The following is a 12,356-nucleotide window of genomic DNA, read 5'->3' on the forward strand; positions in this document are numbered from 1 at the left end:
TTAATTTGAGTATGCCTCAAAACAGGTCTCTATATTAAAGGTGAAAAATATCTAGATGTCATCTCGAGTTTACACAAATGGGAAAGCCCAGGCTCGTGATCGGTTGTCTCTCTCTGCTTTCATATTTCAAAATTTTCATTTGTCTTCGAATAAAATTCAGAACACCTGATTAGTGATGTGAAATTTTTACCTCACTGGGTTAAATGATGAACAAAATCGAACTTTAAGAGAGGATACATCACATTTCTGTGAGAGTTCTAAGTTAACTTGAAGTAGAACAAGAAACAGGTGGAGATGACATAATTGTACAATACGGGTATGGGGTAGGGAACCACCGGTCACGGGAGAGACTACACAGCAAAAATGAACAGCAAAGAGGACATGAACATCACCATCAACATCTACAACTGCCCTAAAACTGGTTTCAAGCCACCTAAGTCTAGGGCTCATGTCAACATACACCGTCTCATTCATTTGCTGGTGCTCCGATTTTTGCTTGGTCATCGTGGTACACTGCATTTCCACTGCCTGTGCAAAAATAACAAATAGCCCGAACCAGGCTTTGCTTCCCAAGATAGATGAACTTCTGGCCTCTCGGATCCCACCAGTAGAACTGAAAAGGTAAAACGGGAATCCCTTACATGGATTCACCAGCCTACCACATTGGGATGGCCACCTGGATTTGGCTTTTAACTCAGGTGCTGAGCCCCGAGTAAAAAAAATTTGTAGAATAACTAGTATGAATTTAACCATGATGAGGTGGGAGCCTGAGACCTGGTGATACATATGAAGAAGTTTTATCATGAGCAATTGGGGTTTGCAGGAGGGGATTCCACCTATCAAACACGATCCTGCCACCTCTTCCAATCCGCCCTCGGAAACAATATTTCGGTGAAGACATACCACCATTTTCTATTGGGGGATTTGGGGGAGGAACAATCCCTGCACTGGCCAACTTCTCCGAATCTAAAGGTTTGGTAAATAATAAAACTGGCTCATTTGGATCCTGCATTTGATTTCCATCAAAAATAAGAAAAATTAATACCAGGGATATGAATCTTCTATGTGCAATAAGAAAATGATCAGACTTCAACTAACTCAGTAACAACAAGCTTATATAAAAAAGAAGAGTACTAAAGCAGAATGAAGATCTTTTGCGATCAAGAAGTTTAACAAGTAACACGCAAAAACTAAAAACCTTAAAGGTATGCAGGGAAATTGTATATATACCCTTCTCTGAAGCCATCCCTGATATGGTTGTCGTCTACTCAAGCGACTTGTCGGAACCATCATGAGCTTAGAATCCGTGAAAGGAGAAGTCTGTGCTGCAACCGGTTGAGTGCTTCGGGAGTAACCGTTTGAAAGGTCATCTGAATCCATGAAATCATCCTCGGACCCGAATCTTGGAGGGTAGGCCCCCAGTAAGTCGAAACCATCTTCAATGAGCTGAGTCTCATTCTGAAAAGAATGTAAAATATGTTAACTAATTTCACACGCACATAAATCCAATAATCACTTTACCACAAAAAAAACATCTACTTCAATGAGCTGAGTCTCTACTTGCTAACAAAAAAGGAAGACTAAGTACAAACATTATAAAATACATACCTTATACTTGGTTTGAATCCGTTGAAGACTGATCTCACTCTCCATAACCTCTCTTTTCTTCTCCTCCCTCTGCAAACAAGGATTAACCAGTCCATAATATATTTCTAAAGAATTTTGACCCAAACATGAGCAAGAAAGTACAAGAGCAATCTAAGACTGACAAAAGAGGGGGGAAAAAGTAAAAAAAAAAAAAGGGAAAAAAGAAGGTACCTTGATCAAAGCCTCTATTACTGTTTTAGCCTGGTCCAGGTTGCGCCTGACCTGAATGCCACAAATTCAAATTTACCCTTTCTAAGAAGAGAATTGAAACATAAACTCCCACAACAGATAACAAAGTATCACCTAACAGAAAAATATTTTGCAGAGGGCTTGAATCTTTTTCTTTATAATAGTATGAATTACCAAATTTTCATAATGCCGGTTTAGTTATTATCACCAGATAACGAGCACTGCCGTTAATTCCTAGTTGACATAACAAGCAAATGTGATCGATAGATTTCCGCCCAATAATGTAACGAATGTGATGCAAGGATTATTACATCAACCAGTATTCGATATCTTTCTCTTCTACCTATCTTCATCAACCCAACATCTTGTATTTGCCACAAACTTTCCTACTAGTCTACTACCTGGTAGGTAAAAAGTAGCATTTAAGCTAATTGCTTACTTAACTTCTGCTAGGAGGATTCACAACTAGACGGCCATTTTATTGTAAGTTCTTAAACACCCCGAGTAACTATAAAAACTATTAAGTGCCATCAAGAAAGCATATATTGGACTCCATCATTGGTATACAAGTCACTCCCTAAACTGAAGACACGGATACTTGATCTGAAAGTATATGTACCGTATACGACAATGGGAGGGCTGGCATGGAGAATCATCACCGTTAGGGATTACACATTAAAAGAATAAGCTACACTACACGGTTCACTGTACAAACAATACAATCACTGTTACCAGAAAAAAAAAACGCCAGTGCACGACATGAAAAGCCAACATGCTCTCGACTTGCAAACTAATTTTCTACTCGCATAAGGCAATAGTTCCTAGAAACATTCTCAATTCATCGAAAGGGAAAGTGTGCAATAATAACAAAACAGATCATATAGTTTACCTGACGTAGCTTTTCAAATGATTGAACATTGTTTTCCCTCCTTTGCATCTAAAAGAACACAGATTGTTTGAGAACTCACCATTATTTTGTTTAAAAAAATAATATAACTGGAAAATCGTAAAAATATAAGAAACATTTACCCTTCTAGTGTGTAATCGATGGGCTTTCTCCCTGGGCCTAAATACATTGTACGGATTGGTATCGTTCACTGGTGGTGGGGGCTGCAGCAACAAAAAGGTGCATAAATCAATTAGAAACGTGAACAAACTATTAATCGACAAGGTTTTCATTAAACAGAATAATTCAAAAAAATATAAATTCCATGCTCAAAAACAGAGAGGCAAGTTGGAGTGCAAATAAATGCTTCCGTCTTCTAGGAATAATAACTAGAATTGCCCTATCATATGAAACACAATAAGCCGCATACAAATTCCAAAATAAATAAAATAGATAAAGACTGCAAGGAAAATGAAATCCAATCTTCAAGGAAAACATCCCAAAACTATCCTAAACTCGGGTAGTTTTGAGTAACATTACGGTTTTCACCAACATCCTTACCTAATCATACTCAACCACGTAAAACAAATGAAATCAGTTAAAACAGGAGGTTGTACCATCGTCTTTAAATCAAGTAGCAGATAAGTCTTTGTGAAAGAAGATGCACATGTGACCAATCTGGAATGTATCATATTCATTTGAAAGCAGACCCACAAGCTACATACTGAGTATAAGAATGACATCCACAAGTACCACGCACGTCTTTTTATTTAACATCTAATGTAGTAATAAAAATAGCTGCTGATACTTTTTTGATCCAGATGTCAATTTATGCAATCAACCTATTCAGATGCATAACAAGAGACTAGAGAAAAAACATGCTCATTGGACTATGATTCAAAAGTAGAGTTCTCAGTTTAAATCGGAACTCACCTGCAACCGACGAAGTATGGGCTTGTGCCACCGGTCTCTCTGTTAATAAAAGGATATGATACATGAGATTTTACAACTAAAGATAAGACTTGTGGAGTTGCTGAACCATATAATTCCAATATATGCATATTGATGAACAGAAAAAAGAAAATCTCTATCAAGATAAAGAAGTTTCTAAACAGTTAAATGTCCAACAAAAATGCCACCTAGGCACCTATTACCACCATGAACACAAATATACTCCCAGATAACAGCACCAAAATATTATCAGATTCTGAGAAGGAAAATAGTTAACATGCATGAGAAACTAACCTTTTCTTTCCAGTAGCTATATACAGATTGACAAACGTTGTATCGTACAGATTGCGCTAACAAGAGCTGCAAAATAAACAAATATGACCAGTAAGAAAAGATTCAAACAGACGTATTTAATATTAACAGGAAAAAAAATCGAATTGGCCTGAGATGATTGCAATTAGACACAGCAAACTAACGTCAAACACAGGCTGCAATAATTCTAAATAAACCTAAATAACAAATCTCCACCATCATAACTATAATACACGGACTAACAGAAGTGATTCTGCATATGCAATGTCCTGCACGAGATTCACGCACACCAGAGTCACATATTAAATATTAAACCCATGGGGATCAGTTGGAAAAAGTAGTCCATTCTTACTGGATTAAAAACAAAATTACCGCATAATACTCTGTGAACTCCTTATTCATGACGTAAATGTGTGTGTAAGCCCAGTTTTCTACATTTGCTTAAATTTTATGGACTGGCAATGATGATAACTTGTTTTAAAAGTTTAAACTTAAAACTTCAAATGTCATAACCATAAGCTACATGGGTTCAATCAAAGAGAATACTCTACGTAGAAACTTCTTTGACATTGTTCACAGGTACACATTGATTCCCTGTATTTTCATGCAGAGGTGTGCAATTATTGACCTTAAAGTTGCATGCATTTTTAATTTGGTTAAATTTTTTTCTCTTCATTCGTTCAATAATGAAGCCAAGGAGGAAGGCTATGCTTGCTGTCCCTCAAATACTTTTTCCCTACATATATAAGGAGTGGCTCAACTTTCTTGGTTGAGATTTAAGAAAGGACACTACAAACGAAGGATCACGGTAACTGCACCCTAGCCATAAATATGAGGCAAAAAGGATGTGACTATACGTGCGAACATGTGATTCCATTTGCTTGGTTTTCAAATAACAATCATTTGGTTTCCCCAAATCTCCCTGATTCCATTAGACTCATGAAACCAGAAATACATCATGAGTATAGAATGAAAACCTAGGTACAGATGTTCACTTAAATTGACAACCATTATTCTATCATTTCTAGGCACAAGTGTCTTGTGCAAGGACAACAATCAAAACACTGGAAAATTGAGACCCATTTCAGTAATCCCTAACAACCCAACAAGTTTAACAATAGAGGGTCTAATTATTTCTATAGATCCAACAAAATTGAGCTTATTAGAGTTTAAAACCTGCTTAAACCATAGCAGAGCTTTATCAGCATGGTAACAAGAACATGGAAAAGACTACTGTAGAAGTGAAAGAAAAGAGGAAGAAAAAAGGAAAAACAATTTATGGTAAGTATCACTATCACATCAGATTCATGAAATTAAAGCTCACCTCAATGGCAACATCAAGCTGTAAAAGAGCAGGAACTGGTGAACCAAGAGGTATTATAACTCCTGCTCTTTCTCGAGTCTTGTGATCCAAGACCTCTAACTTGAAAAGAAGAATCTCAAACCTGAATTAAAAAGCATATTTGGATGGTTAAAAGCAATGCAACAGCAATATAGTAATAATACTAAGTTACAAATATGACGGTATGTGGTCATTTTAGGAATGAGGTTATAAATTTACATGAATAGATCATAAGGTTGGTTTTGACAATGATTAGTTTAAGCTGGTTCAAATTATAAGTTGGTCACAAACACATGTCCTTGCATTTACACAAACATCAGACGATACAAGTACCCGCATCAAGCATTATATATATATATAAACTGTTGTCACCAACTTTTTACTAAAAACCCGTTGATAGATGTACTTGTTCTATCTAAATATGTCCTTTCATTCGAGACCTCGAGGTCTAACCCAATCTAGTTTACCCACTGTCCTACAGGCCTACATGTGAGGGGGTCGGCTCCATCTAGCGATAATGATTCAACAACTGCTTTAAAGTTACTACTGAACCATTTCAACGTCATGGATGCCATTGCCAACCTCAATAACAAAGACATCTCTACTAGTGGAAAGCAGATGACAGAACTGCCCACTACTATTACCGATCATAAAAACATTTAAGCTTATTCAATTCTGATGTTAGAAGAATCTGCATCTACATTTTCCACGTTTTTATTTTTCATTGACAGGGCACTTGCTTTCAACAACTGCTTTAAAGTTACTACTGAACCATTTCAACGTCATGGATGCCATTGCCAACCTCAATAACAAAGACATCTCTACTAGTGGAAAGCAGATGACAGAACTGCCCACTACTATTACCGATCATAAAAACATTTAAGCTTATTCAATTCAGATGTTAGAAGAATCTGCATCTACATTTTCCACGTTTTTATTTTTCATTGACAGGGCACTTGCTTTCCTAGATAAGAACTAAAGATCTGTCTGAAAGTGGACCTAAAATCTGAAAGAACCGTCACTCTTCAAAAATCCCATTAAGATTTATGGATGTGGATTCCATACTAAAAGAACATGCAAGTACACCTGAAATTGATGCATTAGTATTTAAGAGATATGCAACACCTATCCATAGCAAAGGAGTACCAATGTTGTTAAAAGCAGCGCCGCTGCAGCAGCCATAGAGGAGCACAGAAGAGAACAAACAGAACATGTCCATAAACTGATAAATTTTACTTTGAATGTGTAAATTTAACATCTCAACCAACAATTAGGGGAAAAAAATATTACTTTTCAGCTGTAAGAATCTCTCTTTCATTGTTAAACTCTTGAAGCCAATCCTCATCCTCGTTGTCCAGATCGTACTCAACGAACTCTCCAATTTCAGCCCGGGCTGCAGATAGTAAAAAAAATCCCATTAGTTTTGAGCAACTAATATAACAAAATATCTCATTTATTTTCCAAAATGTTTCAAAGCAACGAACCTCCCCTTCCTCGTAAATAAGATGTTGGCTGACCAAATGTTGGGGTATAATCAATTTCATATGTATCCACGATATCAAACTGTGGAGTAGGTATCTCGGGAGCATATTTCTTAGTGGGCGTTGCTGGAACCTGTAATACGACTATTCTGTTAGGACTTGAGAGTAAATCGCATATCCAATCAGTGTAGAAACGGATTCGAATCAAATAAATTTGAAGAAAAAAAACAAGACCAAACCCTTATCAGGACATCTCTTAAAGCCTACGCCATAGTATAACTTGAATTCTCAGCCACACAATGTTACTGGTATATATATATATATATATATATATGCCAGATACAAGATTAGAATTTAGAGATGACATCTAAAGATAAACGATGTATTTGGAAATCATGGATGACCAAGTTCCTAAATATATATTCAAACGCAATCATCATCTAACAACACTGATACTGCCTCCTCAGTCACGTAGCATTGTCAATAAGGATGTTGACATGTTGCAGGGAGATTTTAATGCTTGATTTTGCCATCATATCTTGGTTATACAGTATAGGCTATATAAAACATCGCAAACTTAGTGCACAATATTTCCTAAGATGGTGTTCGGAAAAATAAGAAATATAAATTGAGGGTTGACACCTTAACCTTAACAAAGTTAAGAAATAAATAACCTAGTTGGTAATACCAAATTCACATGACGAATAGAAGTATCATATTATCTTTGTATCTGATTTCCAGTGTATTTTAACTTGCAAGTAAAGTTATCAACGAATGAAGAACAGGATATGTACAAAATTTGGGGTTTATTGTAAAAAAATAAATCTTATAGCATCGAAAGCATTCATGCAGAAACTGGAAGTCTGTATCACAGTTCAATGCCAAACGGAACAAAGCAGCAGCAATTTGTACTGTCAAAGAATAGAAAAGGACATCCAGATAAAGTACGTTACCTCATTCTCAACCTCAGAAGTAAGTCGGAATATAGAATTGCGTGTGGAGGTAGTATTATCATCATCTTCGAATTCCTTAACAGATTTAACAATTGGAAGCTTCTTATGAATGTCGAGAGGACGAGGCCTAAATGACAGCCTACTCATGTCCGCTCATCTCCCAGTTGAATCAAATCTTTTTCTCATCAGTTAAACCACTCCCATTGCCCTTCCAAATGTGCAATCACCAATGACAACAATCAATAAAATTCAACTAATCTCTCCAATTAACGAATATCAAATTACTACGTCCACTTGCAGATCAACCAGCTACTAACTCAATAACCAATATCAGATTCACAATCAAAATTCAACCTTGGACAAACTACTCAAAAACTACCGCATTTCAATGTCCAATAACACGAATTACCTGCACAAACAAAATAAAACGAGAAATTCAGCTCATGCAAGAGTGTAGACCTTACGCAACCATGAAAATTTGAAAATTTGAAACCCTAGAAATACACAAATTTGAGCTCCAACGTAGTAAGAAACACCAATCAACGTCTTTCCTAACTCGAGTTAGTCAAGACATCAAATGTCATGACAGATTAAGTGGTGCCCTAGTTTTAGGAAAACGAATCCAATTGGTGCCCTAGATATTTGAGAAGACACTAACAAAGAAAAACCCTAAATTGAATAAGCAAGAGAAACTCACAATTGGTGCCCTAATAGTTTACACGAACCTAGGTTTACGTATTTGAGCAACAAAACCCGCCTTTTTTTTTCAAATTCCAACAAGAACAGCCTTCCGAAACTCGAGGGGAATCGATGAACAACACCAGAGCAAAGATTTAGACCGTTAAAAATGAACTAGGTTTAACGAATTAGCAAGAGAGTTATATAAAAAGGGGGAAAAATAATTGGCAGACGAGTTACAACGTTCCGAATCGGTGCAGACTCGGACGATTTAGGGTTTTGAATCGAAACGAACGAAGGAGGGAAATAAAACAAACAAGGGTTCGTAATAGAGATTGGAAACGATGAAGATACAAAAATTCAGGGTTCGAAGTTTGAAGAAGGAGATTTCAGAGAGAACCAAGAGATGTTTTGATTTTTTTCAGGGTTCGGAAAAACGAAGGAAGAAGAAGAAGAATGAAAATATGGGGAGCACGAGTACTTCTTCTCTAATGTCTTTCCTTTCTATTCTCTCTTCATGCAGTGGGCTTCGAATTCGATGTACCACATTTTTTTTCCTATTATTTTTTTTTTGTTTTTTACAGTCCGTATTTTCACCGTATAAATACGTCAATAATACGTACTCGAATATTTCAAGTTACTTTTGGAACCATTACAAGACGAGGAACGTGTGATACGGTCAATGTCAGAGTTATGTACTGTACACTTTTTATTTTGTTTATTACTGTGGACAATGAATTGAAGAGAGGGAAAAGAAAACACAGGGAGGGAGGGGTAGAGGAGAATAATATCGTTTTTGTTTTTCTGTTGATGATTTCGGTAGATCTGGGTTGGATATCAAGGACGACAAATAGCCAATGACACAACAGGAGTGCGAATATGACGTCTCACCATTGGAACTCCATCACCTTCACTCATTTCTTTTATTTTATTTTCCTTCTTCTTGTTTTATCGAAAGACTGGATTTGTATAAGCTGGTACATTGTCCGTTGCAAACTACAAAGTTCTCTTCTTCTGCTTTTTTTTTTTTTTTGTTTTTTTATGGAAGACATCGTCACACCGTGTAAAATCTAGATATGGACTCTTTTTTAACCGACTTTGCTAAGACGTCCACCGTTCCGCTGTTATTATTTCTTTCGAGGACAACTGGACTCCAACTAAATAAAATCATCACCATTAATGCTTCAAATTGAGGGCAGGGATGCAGCCAGTTTAGAGCATGGGTTTGTGCAGTTGCATACCCAACCCAAATGGCTCCAAAACATAATGTTTGTCCCAAGAACTCCAATGTTCCAGTCATGACATAATAGTACATTTTACTCCCAAACTCGTCAAGATTGACCTATTAAAGTCTAAGCCATTTACTAGACTTATTATTTTCAGTAGACTTGATATTGATCTATTTAGCATATTGTCCTAATTTCATCAAAATAGTAAATACTCATGATTCTGCTATTTTTCGACGAGACATCAAATACATCTAGGGCTGGCAATGGATAGTCGAAATCCGAGATCCGATATCCTATAGGATTTAATCCGACATATCGGATATCGGAATGGTTATTAATTTTATTATGTAGATTTGTGTTTTATGTTTGATGCAAGCAAGGGAAAGTTGGTCATGTTGGATTTAACAATTTCAGAAATGGGTTTATCAATTTGAGTACTTGATTGTTGGGCTAATCTCTTGTTGTTAATGTTTATTGCAGGCTCCCAAGAAAGGTGTTAAAACTCTAGTAGCAGCAAAGAAGTTTAAGAAGAAGAATGTAAGTTGTAATCTCCAAGTGTTGTTAGTATTTTGATTAAAAAAATGATGTGAAGTTTAGCCAGATGTTGTATTCTCATGTGTCTTAAAGCTTATCATGTATTATTAGTATTTTTCTGTGTTTTTGTTGGTGCATAACTTCACAAAGTCCCCTGTATCTGCTCCTTGAATTATGAGTCCTTTTTTTTATTGTCAAAATAAATTCCTTGAAATATGAAATGCATTTAGCCATATAATACTTTCTAGTTGTTGTTTTCTGAAATGCATTTAGTGGCATAAGCAGTTTCCTTTTCCTTTTAAAGTCTCTCAACATATAAACAAGGCAACTAACTACCCATTGCAGGGCTACTCTTTGGTTGTGTACGTAGAGTGTGGACTCTGAATTAATCTTTGGTCCTCAACATGTTTGACAATAAGTAAACCTAACATGTTTAGTTTTGGTGATTGTTTGCCTGAATATTGTGTTGGACTTGAACTTATGAGGATTGCCTGAAGGTTAGTGCTTAGCTGAAGATACATTTTTCTTGTTGTAACATAAATCTGCATATCTACTAGTGCTTGTTGTTATATCTGAAGCTGATTTGTCTAATGCTAACTGTTGAGGAGAGAAGGTCTTAGTAAAGCAACATATAGAATGTTTTGTAAATTTCAAAAGAAGTAGGAGCATTTAAAGCACCTAGAGTCATTCACAATAAGTAGTTTACATAGAGATAAAAGTTATATTGTATTTTATGATAGATCTAGTCAACTAGGATGTGGACATCAGGACAAAGCCATGTGTTTCATTGATTATTTCTGGGTTGTTGTTGTTCTCAGAATGTCTCAAAGTGAAAAAGCATCCAATAGAGTTGGAACTTCAAGCTGCAGTCAACCAAATTCCGAACAACCAGAACAAGAAGATCAAAGTGTTGCTTCAACAATTGCTTCAACAACACCTTCTTCGAGTAATAAGAGCTCATTAGCAGAAGTAGCAGATGAAAATCATCCACTTGTTATTGATTTATTGAAGAAATTGCGCACAACAAGGTCACCGTCATAGGATGAATTCACTAGGAAAATCATTGTAGAGCCTGACAAAGAAAATCCGGGTAAGGAAGTGGCTCTCCTTATGGGTGAATGTCATCATTGTCTAAAGTTGGTACCTGCTTGTAGTGAACAAGGAACTACCCGCTTGGCTCAACATCTAAAAACCTGCCCCAAGAAGCCTGAAAACAAGCCAGACCAGATGAAGATTACTACTACAGTTAAAAAAGCAGGTACTAACCAAGTTGAATTACTTAATTACAAGTATGATCATGTAGTTACTAAGAACTGCCTTGCTAAACATGATTACCCACTTAACATGGTTGAGCATTTCTATTTTAAAGAGTTTGTTAAGTCTTTGAACCCTGCTGCGAGAATGCCATGTAGGAATACAAGCAGAGCTGATGTGTTGAGGTGTTATGCTGAAATGAAAGGTGAATTGCAATTACAATTAGAGAATTTGACTTCCAAATGTAGTCTCACAACTGATATGTGGACTTCCAAACACACTAAAGATGGTTATTGTTGTGTTATATGCCAATTTATAGATGATGAGTGGAATTTGATTGCCAAAACCTTAGCTTACATTTTAGTGCCATCACCGCATACAGGAGATGTTCTCTCAGATTTTATCAAAACTTGCACATTGGAATGGAACATTGATAGGAAGTTTTTCGCTTTGACTGCTGATAATGCTCCAGCTAATGGTGTTATGATGAGAAATATTATTAAGTGGCTAAATGGTAAGAATTGTTTGTTTCTTCAAAGAAAATTGTTTCACATGAGGTGTAGCCACCACATACTGCATTTGATTATATTGTATGGCATGAAAGTAGTTGCTGGGTTTATAGAGGGTATTAGAGATTGTGTTAAGTATGTAAAATCTTCACAAGCTAGAAAAGAGAAGTTTGACACAATGTAGATTTTCTGGAGAATTTAGTTTATATGTGGACACAAGGTGGAACTCCACTTTTACGATGCTTAAGAATGCAATTAAACTGCGAGAAGGTTTTGAAAGACTTAGTGATTTTGATTCTGACTTCGATATTCTGCCATCAAGTGAGCAGTAGGAACAAGGAATAGAAATTTGTAATTTTTTAGAGGCTTTTAATAATATTTCAACTGAGTT

At 36.2% G+C, this 12,356-nt stretch overlaps 1 protein-coding gene across 3 annotated transcripts; it reads right to left on the bottom strand.

The window, feature by feature from the left end:
- Positions 1–173: 173 nt before the first annotated feature.
- Positions 174–8,964, bottom strand: LOC113297058. 3 transcript variants are annotated; one of them, XM_026545459.1, is made up of 13 exons: positions 8,487–8,964; positions 7,762–7,969; positions 6,812–6,941; positions 6,618–6,720; positions 5,310–5,430; positions 3,968–4,033; positions 3,656–3,694; positions 2,866–2,946; positions 2,726–2,773; positions 1,819–1,869; positions 1,609–1,677; positions 1,231–1,458; positions 174–1,006 (listed from the first exon to the last, which is right to left on the bottom strand). In XM_026545459.1, the coding sequence occupies exons 2-13, from the start codon at positions 7,906–7,908 to the stop codon at positions 746–748; spliced, it is 1,344 nt and encodes a 447-aa protein (XP_026401244.1). In that variant the 5' UTR covers positions 7,909–7,969; positions 8,487–8,964; the 3' UTR covers positions 174–745. The 3 variants fall into 3 exon arrangements, with proteins under 3 accessions (XP_026401244.1, XP_026401243.1, XP_026401242.1); XM_026545458.1 differs by having other exon boundaries at positions 7,762–8,170; XM_026545457.1 differs by having other exon boundaries at positions 7,762–8,170; positions 8,459–8,964.
- Positions 8,965–12,356: the final 3,392 nt, after the last annotated feature.

Source organism: Papaver somniferum, chromosome 7, assembly GCF_003573695.1.
Source record: "Papaver somniferum cultivar HN1 chromosome 7, ASM357369v1, whole genome shotgun sequence".
Taxonomy (NCBI): domain Eukaryota; kingdom Viridiplantae; phylum Streptophyta; class Magnoliopsida; order Ranunculales; family Papaveraceae; genus Papaver; species Papaver somniferum.